Genomic DNA, 19,033 nt, shown 5'->3' on the forward strand with positions numbered 1-19,033 from the left:
TCTGCCCGTGGGCAGCGGAGCCAGGCGGGGGGCAGCGGGAGCGTGGCCAGTCCCGGCCCGGCTCCGACGGGCTGCGCGGAGGGAAGGTGCAGAGACCCGCCTCGCAGGCAGCTGAGCCCGCCCCGGCCCCGGCACTCGGGCTCCTTTCCCAGGGAGCGGGGCGGCTGCGCTCGGGACCCGGGCAAGGGAGGCGGGCGCAGGAGCTCGGCCGCGCAAAGCTCGGCGCTGCGCGTCCTGGGCGTGTGACAGCCGCGGGCCGGGAGAGAAGCGGCAGGAAACTGCCCGCCTGGCCCCCCCCGCAACAAAACCTCTTCGCAATGCGCGTGAAGCGGGCGGGGCAACTGTCAGCTGGGTCGGAACCTGGGGGGGGGGCCCGGATCCGAACCGGGGGGGGGGCCAGAGAAACGCAGCAACGTTGCTTGTTACACCCGCTCTTGCTCTAAACCGCGATCGCGCCTGCCCCTTCGGGCCCCCCCCGATTCCCCCCAGAAGTTCCCCGACGCGCCAAGAAACGGCTCCTCCAATGCACCATCGGACCCCGCCGGGCAGCCAGGCGGGGATGCGGGGGGGGCGGGGGGGCTGGAGCGGGGACCCTGTGTCTTTAAGGGGCTGTCAGGGCCGCTCCCCCCCCCCCCGCCCTGCTCCGCCTTGCCCGGCGAGCCGCCGTGCCCCCGGCCGAGCGCGGGGCGAGTTCCCCCGCGTCCCCGCCGGTGACAGCCCCGCTGCCAGAGGATCTTTTGTTGCGCCCGCAGCCAATCAAGGCTTTTTACGACACAGTCCAGTTGGGCTATAAAACCCCGAGTGCTCCGTGCCTCCCCCCCCCGCCCGGCACCGCGACTTTCGCCACCCGCCGTCTCCAGGCCAGGCCGCCCCCGGGAACTTCTGCCCGCCCCAGCCCGTCCGAGGCGGGGGCAGCGTCCGCCCAGACATGCCGGTGCCCAGCGCGCCGCTCCTGCTCTGCGCCCTGCTGCTGCTGCTGGCGGCCGCGGAGCTCTGCCCGGGGGAGGCGGCGGAGCAGGGGGCCGGCGGCGGCGGCGGCGGCGGCGGGCGGCCCCCGGGCCCCGCGGCGGAGGAGCCGGGCTGCCCCGTCTGCCTGTGGCGGAAGCACAGCAAGGAGCTGCGGCTGGAGAGCATCAAGTCGCAGATCCTCAGCAAGCTGCGGCTCAAGGAGGCCCCGAACATCACGCGCGAGGTGGTGCACCAGCTCCTGCCCCAGGCGCCCCCGCTGCAGCAGCTGCTGGATCTGCACGACTTCCAGGGCGACTCGCTGCAGCCCGACGAGTACCTGGAGGAGGACGAGTACCACGCCACCACCGAGACCGTCATCAGCATGGCCCAGCAGAGTAAGCGGCGCCTTTGTTACCGCCGGGGGGCGGGGGCGGGCAAACTTCGGGGGGGGGGACCCCCTCCCGGCTGGGGCCGAGCCGTCCCCGCCTGCCCCCGCCGCTCCGGTCTGCGGAGCCCCCTTCCCGGCTCGCAGCCCCAGGGACCGCCCCCCCCCCGGCCGCTGCTGCAACTCTGCGGGGACGGCAAGTTTCAGGGGGGCGCGCCCGGCTTCCCCGGACCCCGCAGAGGGCAGAGCCCCCCCGGGAGGGGAGCCTGCGGGGCGGGTCGCAGCTCCCCTGGGGGGGGCGACGGGCCCCCGTTGGCGCGGCGCTGCCTCTTGGCCGCCCGGCGGCTGCGAAGTTCAGGGTCCCGCAGGTCCGCGAGCCCCGCCGGGCCGGCCCGAAGTTCGGTTCGTCTCCCTGCAGCGGCCGGGCTGGGGCCGGTGGTGCCCGCTGGGTTCATGCATCCGCAGAGGGGGGAGGTTCCCCTCCCCGCCCCCCAGTTGCCAACATGCCAGCCAGCCAGCCCGGCGGGGGGGGGGGGGGCGATGGGGCCGCTGTGGGCACAGCCCTGCTTTCCTGGGAAGCAGATTGGGGGCGGGGGTTGCTCTAGTTGGCCCAGGAAGAAAGTTTGTTGGAAAGCATCCCCAGGAGGGCAGAGCCGGGCGCCGGGCCAGGCCGCCCCGGGAGGAGGGGCTGGGGTCTCTGGCCCAGGCCCAGGGCTGCAGGCGCAGGGGGTTTGACACTTGCTGCCCTCCTCCTCCTCAGGCGGGCGGGCGGGCTGGAGGGCAGGGCCAGGCGCCGGAGCAGGCTGGGGAGGTGGCACTTGGGGTCTTGGCTCCGTGCAAACCAGCACTGGCTGCAAACCAGAGGCACTGGGCCCCCCAGCCAGGCCGCTGGCTCCGCTGTGTCCCAGGCACAGCATTGGCCCAAACTCCGTGACTGGCCCCTGGGGCTCTCCTGCCCTCTGGGCTCGCCATCCTGGGTTTATGGGGCAGGGCTGAGGGGGCAGGTGGCGCCGCCACTGAGCCTCCGGGATGGGGAACTTTCGGCTGCGTGGCCGGGGAGCCCGCCCGCGGCTTGTCCAGACCCAGAACTGCGCTGGGGAGGTGCCAGTCCAACTCTCCCGCAGAGACGAGTCGGGCTCCCTGGCCCAGCCGGTAAAGCACGGCCCGGGGGGCAGCCAGGCCCAGCTGTGGCAGTGCGGGCACTGCCCGGGGGGCAGGACACCGCCCCTCCTTTGGGCCTTCAAATACACCAGCCCCACAGGCCCCACCACGCAACCCGCTAGCCCGGCCGGCCCTGCTGTCGCTGTGCGTGGGGCGAGGGGTGGGAGCATGGCTGCCTGGATATCATGGGATGCAGCCCTTACGAACGCTTGTCAGGACGAGGGCGCGGTGCGGGTGGCGAGGACGGAGGCCTGGCGGTCAGGGCCCCGGCGCTCCAATCCGGGCTCGCAGCAACGCCGTTCAGTGGGGAGCGTTGGAGGCTGGGAGCCAGGACTCGGTGGATCTAATCCTGGTTCTGTCACTGACTTATGGGGTGAGCGTGGGCAAGCCACTGCCCCGCCCCGTGCCTCAGTTTCCCCAGCTGTAAAATGGGGCTCACAGTGCCGGGCGCTCGGCGCTCTGCAGACGCTGTGCAGCAGCTGCGAGGGAAGGGCCGGGGCGGGGAGGGGGGGAACGTCCATGACGTCCTCTCCAAAGAGCATCTCCCCTCTTGAGCCCTTTGAAGAGCTGATGAAATCCAACTCGGGCCTTTTCTGCTTCCGAGCCCTGGGCCTGGCTGTTAGCCAGCAAGGGGCGCTGCTTTGATTTGCAAGGGGGGATTCCAACCTAGACCAGCTGCGGGGGGAGTGAGGGGCCTCGGCAGAGCCGAGTTGGGGCAGCCGGGCTGTGGTGAACAGGGGGGACACTCTCACCCCTTGCCTAAAACGGCACCGTTACTGCAGTAGAATAACCGTGAGTCCCGCTGGGGGGAAAGGAGCCAGACAGACTGACAGCCGTGGAGCCCCGCGGCCGGCCTCTGTCCTAAGAGAGGTGAAGGAATGCCTGCGTGCCCCAGTCCTGCCCTGGTGGGGCTCTGGCTCCGCAGCCCCCCTGCTCCGCTGCGCCGGTGAGTTTTGCAGAGCTGGCTGATGGGACTCAGGCTGGCCCTGCCTGTCGGTGTCACCCTGCAGCAGAGACCCAGGACCTGAGCCCATGGGCTGGGCTGCTTCTCAGACAGGGCAGTAAGTGGAGCCTCCCTCCCTGCGGGGACTGATGCCTGGGCCGCGGCCAAACACCGAGGCCGTCGGCCAGCCTGGGACCCGGCCTCCACCTTCTGCACAGCCGGGAGCAGAGGGGCGCGAAGGAGGATGTGCAAACGGGGGGACAGACGGGTGCAGGGACAAAAGGGGGCCTGCAGGATGTGGGGCAGGGAGCGGGGCCGAGAGGGTAGGGCATGCACGGAGGGGTCTCGTCAGACATGGAGCTGCTGGAGGAGGCTTGGCCTGCCCCCGTCTCCCAGAAAACAACCTGCCCTGGGAAGCAAAGGGGGCAGGAGGATCTAGGCGCCCCGTACTTCCTCCAGAGGAGCTGGGGGGGGGGGGAACAGGGGTGGTCGGATCCATGGGGCTGCAGGGTTAGTGGCCACGGGAGTTCAGTCCTTGAAAGGTCCGTGTGTCCTTCCCCTCTGTGTCCAAACGCCCTGCGCTGCCGGCACGTCGCTGACCTCCGGGTCTCCCCTCTCCGGGGAATTTCACAGAGCACCAAAGCACAGAGCCTTTGCCCGCGGTGACCCTCCTTGCTGGCCCCGGTACATGGTGGCTGCTTGTCTCTCGGTCAGACTCAGCCCCTCTTCCCCACACTGCAGCTACTCCGAGCCCAGTTAGTACAGTGGGGGGGGGGGGAACCCCCCGTGCTGTCTGCCTAGGGGGCTGGATAACGCAGCATAGCAGTAGGGCATATCTGCTCTCTTCCGGATGAGACTCACACCCCAGCTGCTGGCCACCTGTGGTCTCTGAACCTCCCCTGGCGTGTTGCCTCCGCGATTGAGGGAGCCGAGGCGAAATCCCAGCTCAGAAATTACATTCTCCCTCCATCCGAGCCGAGGCAGGGGACCCCTCTGCTCACTTAGCCCCACTGAACCGCAGACTCTCCTACGCCTAGGCACGCACGGCTGCCCCTGCCAGCTCTTTGGCTGATGTTTGGCTTCATTGTAAGTTGTCTCCACGATGGCAATAGCCGTTCCGAACTCACTGTGACAGGCCGGCCGTGTCCGCCACACCTTCTCTTCGCTCCAGGCGGAACCAATCTAAGACGGACCTTGGGATTCTGCCACAGGGTAGCCTGATGACAGGGCCAAATCACCATCGCCCGCCCTGTCTAATCACTGAGAGCGCAGTCGGCTGACCCGTGCGGCGCCGCGCTGCTACCTTGGTGACAGAATCTCTCCAATTCATTCCCAAGATTCTCCGTAAACCCGTCCGGCGGAAGGCACTCCGCGTCCTGCCCCGTGCTTCCACCCTGCCGCGTGCTTCCACCCTGCCGCGTGCTTCCACCCTGCCGCGTTTCTGAGGCCTGCAGTAGCGCCGGGAGGACAATAGCCTTGCACGATCTCAGGTTAGCGTGGAGATGGATCTTCTCACTCTGCCTGAGAATGATCCACAGGCTTTGCCGATTCCTGCCCTCACAGCAGTGAGCTGCCGTGGGCAGATCTTGTACTTCCAAGCGAGACAAAGTCAGCGGCTCTTTCGTACCCTTCTCCATCACTCGCCAGCACTGGCAGCATCCTCTGTCTCCATGGTCTTGGTCTTCCATGGACTGACATAGTCCCACTTGGGCAGAAAGAGTCTTTTCATTGCACCCAAGTGGGTCTCCAGAGTGACTGTGCCATCTGCAAAATCCAAGCTGCACAGCTTGTCTCCGGCCCACACAATACCAGCGGCCTAGGCGGCAGCTATCGCTTTTCTCACCACAGGATGTGACCGTGCAGAGGAGCAGGGATGGGGCACGACTGTGGCTCACCCGTAACCATTCTCAGCCGTCCTGTGTCTCCGCTCTCTGTCACGCTGCGGACTCGTACCTCGGGATAACAACGTCACTCACCTCTGAAAACTCCTCAGCCCTGAGCGACACACTGAGACCAGCTGAACTCCTCCTGCAGACAGCGCGACGTCGACAGGAGGGCTTCTCCCACCCACAGAGCTACCGCCTCTCCGGGAGGTGGTGTCCCTCGCCTATGGGAGAACGTCTTGGCTAAGCGCTGCAGCCTTGTGTGTGTAGACAAGCCCTCAGGACCTTCCAGAGGGTTTCTCGGTGTTTATCAAGGAAATTAAAAACCATCCTCTGCTGAGATCCGAAGCCTGGCTCAGTGAGTGAAAATCTGCTCTGAACACGACCTTCCGGATCAGACTCCAGCATGCTCTGCCCGGAGGGTTTCAGCAGCAGCAGTTTTCATCCTATTCAAAATCACCAGGCAAAAACCCCTTTTCCAGGGACAGAGAAGGGGGTCACCCCTCACCAGCTGTCACAAATACGCCGGGCCCCCTTTGTAGAACTTTTACCGATGACACGTCTTCTCCAGTCCACAGGATGGCTCTCCTTACCCCAGCCATTCTGTCCAACCTGCTCACGTGAGTCACTCTCACTTCCTCTCCAGCTCGTATCATTTCAGCATCTACCTTATCATGGCCTGGCGCTTTACCACTCCTCAATTGGTTTATGGCCCTAGTGACTTCCTCGAAGGTGATTACTTCTAGTGACATAGGTAAGGCTGCTTGCCTCGCGTCTCTCAGGCTGAGTGAGCGGTTCTGCCTGGTCGGGCGCCGCCTGGAAACATGGGGTCCAACAGGCCTCTGTGGTTAAAACTGTGTCATCTGGGGCACGGGTGGAGAACGGGGGCGTTGGTTGTTTAGATGTTAGAAAAAGGCTTTTAGAATGTCCCCTCTCTTGCACACCTCCCCGGCTCCGCTCGCTTTGTTTCCAGCCACTCTCCTCTGGCTGATCTTTGAACTCCCTTTCCTGGGCCGCCCGGGCTTCCTGCACCATAGCTCGTTTGCTCTTGCTGAATTCTCGCCTTTAATTCTCACCTCTCTCCAGCAAGCCTCCATGTATTTGGATGAAGCCATTCGTCTTTCCTAGCTCGTCACCTCCGCTGGAATCCTGGCTGCATCCACGCTTGCTTAAAAGCTGCCACTGGTCTTCTGTTTCGCCCATCAGTGTCACTCCCTTCCTAGTATTATACAGCCCCTCTGCCTTGCGTGGTGTGACCTTCCTTAATTCTACGTCGACTGTCCCGCTATTAGGATGGTGGACAGCTCTTGTATGCCTCCTGGCAACCAACAATGTTCACCCTTCACCCCCTGCGCTGATCTGTTGTGCTGGGTTGTTGTGGGCTGTTAAACTGCAAGTGAGTCCCACCCCAGAGGGGGCTGCATTTCAGACAGACAGGTTACTCCTGCACCTCTCTCTGCAGTGTGTACTGTCACGGCAAACAGGGTGATGCTCATACAGGCCTGGCCTGAGGTCCCCTGCGGTAAACCAATGGCAAACACACTCTGCTTTATCCCTCTCCGCACTCGACGGCCGGGGCCCTGTCTGGTTCTTGCTGGCTGCTGCAGCAGTAGGTGAAACAGACTCCAACTCATCCGGAGCCAAACCCACCACACTGAACTGGTACCAGAGCTGGGGCTCTCCCGTTAGTCAGCTCACTGCTGTGTGCGTGGCTTAGTTCTGCAACGTGACAGACACCTCTCACTTACCTGTCTAATTACCACAGCTACCCACCTCCACCCACTTACCTACTTACCACAACTCCCTGTGTCTGGCCAGCCAGCCTCTCTCTGTGCTGTGTTGGCCACTGGACATGCTCCCATTCCAATCAGCTTTGCTCCTTTCAAGCCCCACCGGCTACAACATCACTTCCTGTGGTCTTGCATTTCTCCAGGCCTGGGGAGGTGTCACTGCAGAAGCATCTAGCTGGGCAGAAGGCAGCTGCCTGCGGGGATCCAGCCCCCGTGGCCCAGGCTCTGCGTGGCGACGCCCTCCGTGGTTCCAGTCCTTTCCTCTGGGCCACTTGGGGAGGGGTCCCCGTTCCTCTGGGCTGAAGCGGGTTCCGAGCCCCTTTGAGCGACCGGCTCCTCGGGGCAGGTGGCGGAGGTGCTTGGAATCAGCGCGTACCACAAAGCTGAGACAGTCAGTCAGGTCCCGTCCCTTGGTCACGTGGCGGGGAGAACGGGGGTCTTGCGGGGCCACGTCATTGGCAAATCCTCTTGGGTGAGGCCAGAGTTCTTGGCAGGAACCTCTCCAGCTCGGGGGGCGAGGCAAACCCAGACGAACCAGAAGCGAAGTCGACATCCAGGCCACGGGCCAGGGCGGGTGGGACCGAGTCTGCCGCGCCTCCAGGCAGGACGTGTGCAGCGGAATGGCCGCTGCGTGGCCACCTGCCTGCCGGGGCGAGGCCTGATCCTGGGGCCGCAAGAGGAGAAGGCACAGCAGGGATTGTGAAGGCCACGGGGGCTGCTCGCAGCTCGTGCCCACGTGGCCGAGAGAGGGGGAGGCGGGAGCCAGGACTCTGTGCCTTGCCACTGAATCCCTGTAGGAACCTGGCGAGTCACGTCCCAATCTGTGCCTCGGTTTCCCCAGCAAGGGAGCGGGGGATAGTTCTGGTCATTATTCATATCCCCGCAGCACTCAGTCGCCCATCCATGGCCCGGGCCTCACCGTGCCGTGACGCACTCAGCCCGTGCCCCAAGCAGCTTACAACCAAGGTGCGATGCTGATGTTGCGCCTGGATGATGCTAATGAAATAACCACGTGTCTCCTATTCCCGGCGCTCTGCACTCTGCAAGCCGCAGGGAGAGGCCCAGGGAGGTGGTCACAGCACGGCCAGGGCAGCCCGGCTTGCCTTACGCAGGCCAAGTGCAAGGTTGGCCCGCAAAGGATTAACGACCCCTCCAAGAGGCTGGTCTCATTAGCGCCCTCCAGAGGGGACGGCAGGCGGGTGTTTTCTGGGCGGCGAGGGTGGTAGGCAGGACAGAAAGGGAGCACACGGGCGTGGCTGGGAAATCGCCCCGGAGTCAGGTGGTGCCAGCGTGTGCCCGGGGCGAGTGCCAGGTACCTTCTGGGCCCGAGACCCTGCTTCTTCCAGGGCAGCGTCAGTTTGCCGGCGGCACTGGGGGAGGCAGTGGCCAGCTGGGAAAGTCACCTACGGTAACGCAAGGAGGGGCGCTCGGCCCAGCCCTGGCACTGCCAGGGCAGCCATCGCTGGCATACCGCAGCCGGTCGGACGCACCCTCACCCTCCCACTCCAGAGAGTTACTTGGGCACCCCCCCTTTCACCACTGGGAAAAATGAGGGGCTTACTGGTATAGGAGGGACTCTGCGAATCACAGAGGGGAATAAAACCCAGGAGTCCTTGAATACCTCCCTCAGCTCTAACCACTAGACCCCATTCCCCTCCCAGGGCCGGGGAATAGAACGCAGGAGTCCTGACACCCAGCCTCCCCTGCTCTAACCACTAGGCAACGCTGCCTGTCCTTACCCTCTCCCGGAGAGGGTCCCAGGGGCCCTTGGCCCATTCTGTCCTGATCCCAGCCCAGGCTGGCAGCGCCTCTGAGCGCAGCATGCCCAGGAGACAATGCACAGATGCCCCATGAATGCAGATGGCCCTGGGGCCCTGACCCTAAGCCGAGCCCCGGGGCCAGCGCAGGGCCAAGTGCCTGCTTACCCAGCCTCCCGGCCAGCTGTGGGCTGGCAGGGAGGGTGGGCCGGGGCATCTGGCCGGGCTGACGGGGTGTGTGAAGGCCGAGCGGAAGGGGGGGGTGTGAGGAATGGCAGGGCCGGGCGCTTCCCTCCAGCAGCTCATTGACAAGTTTCCTTCTCGAGCATTAATAGACTCGGGCGGCTTTGAAATTTTATTACCCATAAAATTGACAACACGCCGGGGGCTCTGCTCCTCAGTCCGTGTTAACGTTCGCTGCCCCCCCGCAGGCCCCCATTCCTTTAGCTTGTCCCCCCCCCCCCCCAAATAAATACCAGAGCCCCCAGCCCACCCTCTGCCCACCTGCCTGCCGAAGGGGAGGAGCATATCCGCCGTCCACCCCCCACCCCGAGCCCGTCTCGGGGTGCAGCCCCCCATGAGGAGGGGCAGGACTGGCTTGTGGGATCCCCGGACAGGGGATGGCCCCACTCCCCGGGCCCCGCCATCCGCTGCCTTCCAGCGTTCCTCTTGTGAATTTTCCTCCCGCTTGGCAATTGCGGGTGGGTTTTATGGTTCCTGAACAGAAGGAAGGGGAGGTTTTATAGGCTGTAGGGCCCATAAACCGCTCAGGTTCTCCTCACCCCCCCACCCCGCCCCTCAGCACAGCCCCCCCCCCTTTTTTTTTTAACTGCACAAGAAACTAGGGAAGGTTAATTGGGTCCTAAAACCATTTATTGGCTACCCATGACCCCGCTGACCTCTGGGGTGGGGGGGAGGGGAAGCCAATGAAGGGAGATTAAGGGAGGTGGAAGGGGGGGGCAGAGTGTGAAACCCAACAAACGTCACCCTCAAATCCCACCACGGGGGCACCAGGCAACCCTGAGCAAATTAAAAAAGCTGGGGGGTGGGGGACTGGGGGTCAGGAGCGAGGGGCACCAGCACAGCTGTGGGCAGGGCAGGCGGGGGGGATTGAGGAGCTCCGGCAGAGCTTGGGGGTGGGGGGCCGGGGCTGGGACAGCGGGTTGGGAGTGAGGGGCACCGGCAGAGCAGTGGGAGAGGGGGAGGCAGAATTTCCCAGCCAAGGATGAGCTCCCTGGGTCGGGCCGGGCCGTTCACAAGGCGCCATGATCCCGAACGGCGCCTCTGGCTGCTACTGGACCAGGAAGAGCAGCAGCTCCCCTCCCCTGCCCCGGCTGTCCCCCACCCCGAGGGACCCGGCTATGGGGGGAGGGGAGCTCCGGCCTGTTGGCATGCTGAGCTTTGGCACCTCCAGGCCAGGACTGGGCCCCCCCCAATCCAGTTCACACAGGCAGCCCCAAGCTTCCGCCCCAGCTGCCAAGGGCTCGACGCCCGGCGTGCGGCCCCACAAGATCCCTCGCCTGGGGGGCTGGCACCCAAAGATTCAGCCGCGAACGCTGCTGGGCTGCAGCCAAATGGGGCCGCGCCAGGCCTTCACGTGGGAGCCAGGGCGAGTGGGCTGGGGGGGAGGATCAGAGCCCATAGGGTGACCGCAGCATCGGGGCTGGGAACGCCCCCCTAGAGCCAGCTGTGGGGGGCAGCTCCTGCCCTTGCTCGGGCCACCGGGCCACGAATCTGGAGTGTCTGGGCACAAGCCGGCCCAGAGCCACGGGCGACCCGTAGGCAGAGCACTGAGCCCGGCCGCCTGAGCTCCGTGCCGGCCCCGTCCCTGGGGGAGTCAAGGCTGGGAACAAAGAGCCCCCCCCCCCCCCACGCACACTCCAGCAGATCCTCAGCGGCAACCAGCGTCCCAGGAACCTTCCTGCCCCTGGTTGCCAGGGTGATGGGACTAGCATCTTGGCACCCGGGGCGGCCAGCGCGCCAAGAGCAGCGTTAGCAGGGAATGGTGCCCGTCCCGGCAGCCAGCTGCACGTGGTGGGCGGCGTGGCAGGGAGCGGGGGCGGGAGGTCCCTGTCCCACACCCGCCGGGCTGCCGGGGCAGCAGCTCAGGCACAAGCCTGCTGCCTCTGGAGGCCAGGGCTCAGGTCTGCCTGAGGCCACAAGTGACACGAGCGTCACGGTCTCATCACCGGCTGTGGGTCGGGAGTGAGGGGCACCGGCAGGGCTGTGGGGGGAGCCCAGGGCTGGGAGAGGCTGAGGTGCCCGTCCGTCCTGCAGGTTCCCCACCTGACCGTGCTGAGACGCTGCTGGCTGCCCCAGAAGCATGGACAGCTGTCTCCCCCGGGCGGGCGGTTTCGGTGCAGGCCCCAGGCGGGCGCCAAGGGGAGACATTCTGGGTCTTGGGGCTGCCTGTGCTGGGGGGACGGGAGCAGGGGGGGGGCAGGTTCAGGCTGACAGGGCAGTTCGGCGAGGGATCCTGGCGCCATGCCCCTGCCTTGCCCCCACGGGGCAGCCGCCTTCACAGCCTAGCAGATATTTACAGAGACGCCGGGTGTAAGAGCTGAGCATGGAAACTTCTCAGGCACAACCAACCATGAGCAGCCCTGGGCCAACGAGAGACCCTACCATAACAAACCAGGACGCAAACCTGGGCCAGCGAGAGACCCTACCATAACAAACCAGGACGCAAACCTGGGCCAGCGAGAGACCCTACCATAACAAACCAGGACGCAAACCTGGGCCAGCGAGAGACCCTACCATAACAAACCTACAGGCACAGCCCAGCGCCCCACCCACAAATGGCACCAAACCCGCTCCACTCTGGTAGCAGGCTGGCGTTTCGTTCTCCCAGCCGGGGTCTGGAAAACACCCCAAGGCCATGTTTCAAAATCCAGGCAACACAGAGGCCCCCTGCGCCCCCCAAGAAACAGGGGCTGGGCTGACAGACCCCAGCCAAGAGCCTTTCAAGGTTATCCCAGCTGCTGCTCCCCTCTGAGGCGGGGGGAGGGCCAGGCTCAGAGAGCCGTGCTGTGGCTTTAAGAGCTGACAGGGAGGGCACAGGGAAGGGGGCAGAGAGAGGAAAATGCTTGTATAGGCTGCTCCCAGGAGAGTGGGTTTAATAGGGGACTTGTGCTCAGCAAATTGCTGGGAGGGGTTTGTTAGCAAAGCGGCCGCGGGGCCCCCCCGGCCCCTGTCACTTTGGTTTATGTGAGCCCCTTGCGGGGGCGGGGGGCCGTGTGCGCCACGTTGTAAATGGATGCCATTCCTGGCCCCCGGTGGGTGTCATGACCCCTATCTGTTAGGGGAGGCCCTCCGTTCACAGCAAATGGCCCAGCGCTGCAGCTGGGTGCTATTAAACCTGACCGGTGCGTGCCGGGGGGGCACGGGGCAGAAATTCCCGGCTCAATTCAACCCAGATGTTTCCCCCAAAGGGAGGCCGGCGCGAGCGGCGCTTTCGGGGGAGGGGGCGTGTGTGCCAAGGGAAGAGGTTGGGGGGGGGGCATCACCCCATTGCCAGCCCCACAGCCAGCTCCCCCAGCCCCGCCACACACCCCGGCTGCAGTTTTCAAAGGTGACGCGACATTTGGGGAGTCCCACCTGGCCCCCTCCAGGGACTGAGCTGGAGCCAGGTCCAGGCGCCCTCCTCTGGGAATCAGGCTCCATCTGCTGCTGGTTCCCGCTTGGGAAAATCTAGTGCCCCCCCTCCCCGCATCCCTCTTTCCCTTCCAGCTCTCAGCACCTCAGACCCTCACCCACCCCTGCAAACACTCACAGCTGATTGCATCGAGCTGGCTGGACGGAGAGAAAGTAGGTCTGGGGGGAGGGATACATGGCTAGAGGTGTGTCCGGGGATGGGTGGACAGACAGACAGACAGGCAGGTAGAGGGACAGAGGGATGCACAGAGGGAGAAATGGGTGGACAGACATACGTGGCTAGATGTGTAGGGGGAAGGATGGATGGACAGACATGCAGGAGGCTAGAGTGCTGTGGACCGGGCGGGATGGACGGACAGACAGATGTGCATGGAGAGGGAGGAGGAGCATGGGGAGGGACGGACAGACAGACATGCTGTGCTGTGGATGAGGGATGGACGGACGGACAGGCGTGCAGGAGGCTGGGGCGCTGTGGATGGGGAGGGATGACTAGTCCCAATGCACAGCTCTGGGGCCACGCAGCCACCTCGGGGCACCACGACCGGTCTCGACACTGCTGCAGTGGGAAATCCACTGCCCGAGCTGGCTGGGGCCGAGGCTCCGGCCCGTGCTCCTCCGGCCTGGCTGTGGGGATGAAACCCTGCTGGCTCTGGCCTGTGCCACTGGGAGGCTCCTGCTTTTCTCCCCGGCTTCACTGGTTTGCTTTGTTTGCAGCTAAGTGCTGCACAACTGCCGAGTTCCTGGGATTCCAAGGCCCAGACGTGTGTTTGCCGCCCCCCGCGTGGTCTGCTGTGCTGCTTCGGCTTGGATAAATGTTTCCCTTGGCAGGTGCCAGCATGTTCCTGGCAGCGTTCCCCGCCCCCTCTCCCCGCCAGTCTCCAGGGAAGTCGACACTTGCCCTGGGACACAAACAAGCTGTGGGTGACGTGGTGAGCGAGCACAGCCGGCCCGGCTCCCAGCTTTGGGGTAGGGCTGAGTTCAGGAAGTTCAGCGAGAGCCCGACACCCTGGCCAGGAGCCTTGCTGGTTCACACCACCAGCGGCATGAGTTTCTTAGGACTCAGCGCCCCTGCTCGTTCCACTGTCAAAGGCCCCTCGCCAGCTCCCCCGGCCACCTCTGCCCCTTCTGGGTCCCGCTGGCAGGAGAGACCTGAAAATCAGCACAGATCTGAAACGCGGCAGGTGGCATGCTCCCCTGGCAGTCAGTGCTGAGTCTGATGCCCCAGCGTGGTGCTAGGGGGCACCGTGCTGCTGGTGGTTATACCTGGGAAGGGAGGCGGAGAGGGGAGACCAGGGCCTTAAGAGGCCCTAGCAGTTCATCGGGGCCAAACCCCAGCCCTGCTGCCCCTCTGCGTTCCTCCTGGAGCTGCAGCTGGATGCAGGCTCTTGCCTCACCATCCTAAATCCTTGGGCAGCTTTGCTGGAGCAGTTACACTTTGGGCATGTTCCTCCCCAGAGGTGGCTGCATTTCAGGGCCGGGTGGGATGATCCAGGTGTGCCTGTCCCCAGGTGGAGGAAGGGAGGAGAAGCAGGGCAGCGGGTTGTTAGGGTGTGGCGGAGGTGTTTTGGTAACAAAGGGGAGGGATTGCAAAAAATGAGCCCCAAACGCAAAACTAGGGATAGAAACCCAGAATCCTGGGATCCCAAATTCACCGTGGATTGCTACTTCCGTCTGCTCTGAACCGGCTGAGTTCTACCCCACCTGCCATCAAAGACCCACTGAATCACCTGCTCTGGGGGTTTGTCTGCTTCTGCTTGGGAATCTCTGCATCTGAGACTCCCCGAGGCCAGACAGACCAGGAACGGCTACCGTGTCTGAGGACTGGGCTAGTTGGGCTCAGAGGGGCTGTCAGGTCCCCTGCTGCGTATGGGGGGCGGGGGTCGAGCATTCTTGCTCCCTCCGGGATGGAGCTCCCCTGAGCTGGATTTACACTGCTGGCTTTGCTGACAGCCGTGGCTTTCGTGCTCCCCAAAGCGGGGCAGTGACAGGCAGCATGGAAAAAATGCACCATGGCTGGTCCTGGCCAGGTTTCCCCCGCCCAGCCTGGCAGGTGCGCCTCAATCCTGACCCACAGCCCTGCCCTGCTCTGTCAGCTCTGAGAGCCATCCCCCCATCCCCAGCTCTGCCACTGCCCCAGCAACTCCCCACCCCAACATCTGTTCCAGGCTTGGATCCCCCCAGCTCTGCCACTGCCCCTCAATCCCGACTGGCTGCCCCACTTCTATCGCCTGTGTAATAGCTGCAGGGGGATCATCCCTACCTCCAGACGCTGGGCTCAGCGGCCAGATCCAAGAGCTTATCACAAACCCAGGGGAAATGACCTAGGATCCAGGAGGCGTCACGTTTGGCCCTGGGGGACGGGCAGCGGGAAGTCCTGCACGGGGAGGCAGCTCTGCTCACCTTTGCTTCCCCCTCCTGCAGCGGACCCGGTGGTGCAGATCGAGGGGAACCCCCACTGCTGCTACTTCAACTTCAGCCCCAAGATCATGTTCACCAAGGTGGTGAAGGCCCAGCTGTGGGTGTACCTGCGGCCCGTGCAGCACACCGCCACCGTCTACCTGCAGATCCTGCGCCTCAAGCCCGTCACCGAGGAGGGCAGCCGCCACATCCGCATCCGCTCCCTCAAGATCGACCTCAACTCCCGCACGGGCCATTGGCAGAGCATTGACTTCAAGCACGTGCTGCAGAACTGGTTCAAGCAGCCGCAGAACAACTGGGGCATCGAGATCAACGCCTTCGACCCCAACGGCAACGACCTGGCTGTCACCTCCCTGGGCCCCGGAGCAGAAGGGCTGGTAAGTGAACGCACAGGGGTGGGCCCAGGCGCCAGTCCCCCTCCCCAGCCGAGCGTCCATCACCGGGGCCTGCCCGCGCCGGTATGGGGGACTCGGGAGCTCTCCGCTGCGTCAGTGCTGAGCCCGACGTCCCAGCACGGCCCTAGGGGGCACTGTGCTGCCGGGAGCGGAAGGGGGGTCCCCGTCGGGGGCCTCTCTCCTCGGTACACCCCACCACTGCGCTCTCCTTAAACACAGGACAAAAGTCTTGTCCACTTCCATATAACGGGCGGACTCTGCTTAGGTGAGACCCAGAATCCTGGTACCAGGGGGCCGGGATTGAGGGGCACTGGCAGAGCTATGGGGGAGCCCCGGGCTGGGATAGCAGGGGGCTGCGGGTCCAGTTAATCCCAGAGCGGCTGCAGCCTGATGGTTGAAGGGAGGCACAGCCCCATTACCCGCTGCGCTCGCACTGCTCTCCCCATGGAGGGGGATTTCTGCCTGACCCAGGGGGAGCCATCTTTGGCCTGAGGCGGAGGGCCTGTAATGCCCAGCCAATCCCCGTCTGATTTCCAGCCGCCGGGAATTAACCCTGCGGGACCCTTTGTCCTTGGCCTGGACCTCCCCGGCAGCAGGCCTGGAGGGGAGGCCGTGCGGTGTGGCAGGCCCATCGATGGCTGCTACCGGGGACGCGTCTTCACGTCACTTTCACTGCCAGCCCCACTGGCTCTGCCCGACCCTGGGCGGAAGGGAGAGGGGGGTTGATGTCTCCCCAGCCCACGGCTGCCTTTCCACGGCACATGCATCGTGTCACCTCTCAGACCCCGTCTGTGCATCCAGGGAGGACGTGGCTGGCCCAGCAGTAGCCGATGGGTCAGCGCCCTTCCCCGTCCCACTGCCTAGTCTGCGAGCTGTCCTGCTGATGGGATTTACGGCCCCCCAGAGCCCACTGCAGAGCCGGGCTGAACACTGGGGAGGAGGGTGGGGCCACGCCAGTAGCCACGCAGGGACACCACTAGCGACCACGGCCCCCACACCCACAACCTCTCCCCCCACTTCAACCGGGGCCAGCGCAGGGCCGAAGGGGCTGGATTAGACAGATGAAATCAGGGGACTGGCTCGATATGGATGGCGAGGGGTGGGCAGATGGCTATGGAAGGAGGGATGGATACCGAAGGGCGGCCGGGTGGACAGGTCGCTGTGGAAGGATGGGGAGGGCTGGTCAGGGAACTGACAGGTGCCTCCCTCCCCCCTGCGCAAAGCTGGCCCCAGCTGCCTCGGGGCAGGCAGGTCAGGGAAGGGGCCAAGGCTCAGCTGTCTGCTTTCTCCCCCCAGCATCCGTTCATGGAGCTGCGCGTGCTGGAGAACAACAAGCGCTCCCGGCGCAACCTGGGGCTGGACTGCGACGAGCACTCCACCGAGTCCCGCTGCTGCCGCTACCCGCTGACCGTCGACTTCGAGGCCTTCGGCTGGGACTGGATTATCGCCCCCAAGCGATACAAAGCCAACTACTGTTCGGGCCAGTGCGAGTACATGTTCATGCAGAAGTACCCGCACACCCACCTGGTGCAACAGGCCAACCCACGGGGCTCGGCCGGCCCCTGCTGCACCCCCACCAAGATGTCCCCCATCAACATGCTCTACTTCAATGACAAACAGCAGATCATCTACGGCAAGATCCCGGGCATGGTGGTCGACAGATGCGGATGCTCTTAAAACCAGCCGGCGCTCCCCCAGCCCCGCGCCCAGGCTCCCGGCCCACCAGCCAGCATCGCCTTTTCTTTCCCTTTTTTTTACATATATAAAAAGAACAAACGTTCAAATTCTTTTCCTGAATGTCGGGGGGAGGGGGGAGAAAGAAAAACAAAAACAACCCCAAGAAAAACGTCTAGAACCCAAACTCTCCCGCGCTTCGCCATGCACTGTGCAATAAGCAAACGTCCCCACGCGGGGAGGGCCAGCTGGCAAACCCGTCCTCCCCCCCACCCCACCCCGTCATCATCAACCAGCTGTGGTTCAGCCCGAGGGGCGTCTCTTACCGGCGGTTAGTTCTTGGATGCCTGGGCGTCCTGGGAGCGCAATGGCTAATGCCGAGACGGCAGGACAGCGACTCTTCAACCGTTTACAAGCAGTGGAAGCTTTCTGTGTGTTTAAGTTAAAGACAAAAATCAAAACACTTGTATGGAGCTGGAGCGATAAAAGGAACTCAGGATATTTTGTACTGAGCAAGAGAAGAAAGGAAGAACACACCGGCCTGATCAAAAGAAAAGATACCTGGGATCTTTGGCCTTTTCTTCCAAGTGGTTTAGTTTCTGGGGGGAGACTGACGGGGGGGGGGGGTTCAGCTGTCTGCCCTTTGAGAAAAAGAATTCCTCCCGCAGGACTCCGAAGAAAGGCTCGCTTGGATACCTGGAGGCAGCCAGCGTGGGCTGCGGAGAGAGAGGAGGGGCTGGCGCTGGTGGCAGGTGGGGCACGCGGAGGGCCGGGGCTGTGTTGCTGATGTTGGAAAGTCTGATCCTGCTGGCCCAGCCCAGGTTAAACTCCCTGATCTGAACCCGCGCCCTGGCACGTGGCAGGTGTCATGATCCCCGATAATGGTCAGGCTCCCTGATCTCATTGTTCCTTGTCAGTTTGCTCCAGACCAAATTCCCCCCCAATCCTGTCACCCCTAATGCAACCCAACCCCCGCATCCCATCCACCCATCACTCCCCACCACCCGTCCCGGTATCCCTTGTGTGCCCTGGACACACCCCATCCTGGCAGCCCAGCTCCCATGCACCCCAAACACCCTGGTCCCCTTGGCCTGCTAGAGAGCAGCGTTTAGTGTCCACGGCTTTTCCAGGCTGGTTGGGGCAATAGGCCCAGCTTTGATACTAACACGGGGGGGGGGGACCCTGGGAGTTTTTGCCTGTGAGAGGACTGCAGGATCAGGTGCCAGGAGTCCAGCAGGCCCCCCCACAGCCCTCCCCCCCCACTGCAGGGCACGGCTTATGCAGCTCGTGCTCAGAACGCTGGCGGTGCACGGGCCTGGCCTGCGAGCAGACGGCGTCCCGCGATAATTTATTTATTTATTTATTACTTAGTCTCCTCCTTAGAGCTTTGCCGTCTCAAAACGCAATTCGCCTGGCTGCGGCACTAGAAACGCAGGTGGTCTCCCCCCTCCCCTAGCCAGGCAGCCATCGCTCGCGCCCCCCTCCCTTCCCAAAGGAGCAGCAGTGACGCTAACCCACCCCAAGCGCCGCGGTTCTTGTGGACCACAGCCAGGGTTTCAGACCTGGAGCGACTGTTCAGTGACATGGGAGCCGAGTCTCTGAACGGGCCCTCGCCCCCCCTGCCACATCGTGCAGGGTCAATGGCCGGGGTTTTTAATGCACTTACAGAAACCTTTCTCTTGCTCTGTGTTTGGAATCACCAAATAACCCTCTGCCCCAAGCTGGGTCTGAGATTCCGCTCTAGACCCCACCGCCCACCTTCCCAGCCAGGTTTAGCAGCAGAGGAAACCCAGACGATCCGTCCCCAGCAGGCCTGTGAGGGATGGGGAATTCAGCCTCCCGGGGCTCTGTTTACATTCCCAGAAGGACAGAACCGGAGCAGGCTCTGACTGCAGAAGAGTCTCTCCAAGGGAAGCTGTGGAAGTGCGGCTCCTTAGGCTGTGTAGACAGAGCTTTAGAGACAGGCTGGAGGCAACAATCCTGCCTGGCTGTGGGCTGTGGGCTGATTGAGCTGTTCGGATGAAC

At 63.8% G+C, this 19,033-nt stretch overlaps 2 protein-coding genes across 2 annotated transcripts in view; one reads left to right on the forward strand and one right to left on the reverse strand.

Moving 5' to 3' along the window:
* INPP1 (inositol polyphosphate-1-phosphatase) overlaps positions 1 to 17,355 on the reverse strand; it is a 30,539-nt gene extending 13,184 nt beyond the window's left edge. Inside the window, exon 1 of the mRNA XM_067529895.1 lies at positions 17,335 to 17,355. The gene's annotated coding sequence lies outside the window, so the exon portion shown is untranslated. The remainder of the gene's footprint in view (positions 1 to 17,334) is intronic.
* GDF11 (growth differentiation factor 11) lies at positions 929 to 17,011 on the forward strand. The gene is made up of 3 exons (XM_067529896.1): positions 929 to 1,343; positions 14,943 to 15,316; positions 16,631 to 17,011. The coding sequence occupies exons 1-3, from the start codon at positions 929 to 931 to the stop codon at positions 17,009 to 17,011; spliced, it is 1,170 nt and encodes a 389-aa protein (XP_067385997.1).
* Positions 17,356 to 19,033: the final 1,678 nt, after the last annotated feature.

The sequence above is a fragment of the Emydura macquarii genome, unplaced genomic scaffold (genome assembly GCF_026122565.2).
Source record: "Emydura macquarii macquarii isolate MOO-44397 ecotype Brisbane River unplaced genomic scaffold, CSIRO-AGI_Emac_v2 contig_2994, whole genome shotgun sequence".
NCBI lineage: Eukaryota > Metazoa > Chordata > Testudines > Chelidae > Emydura > Emydura macquarii.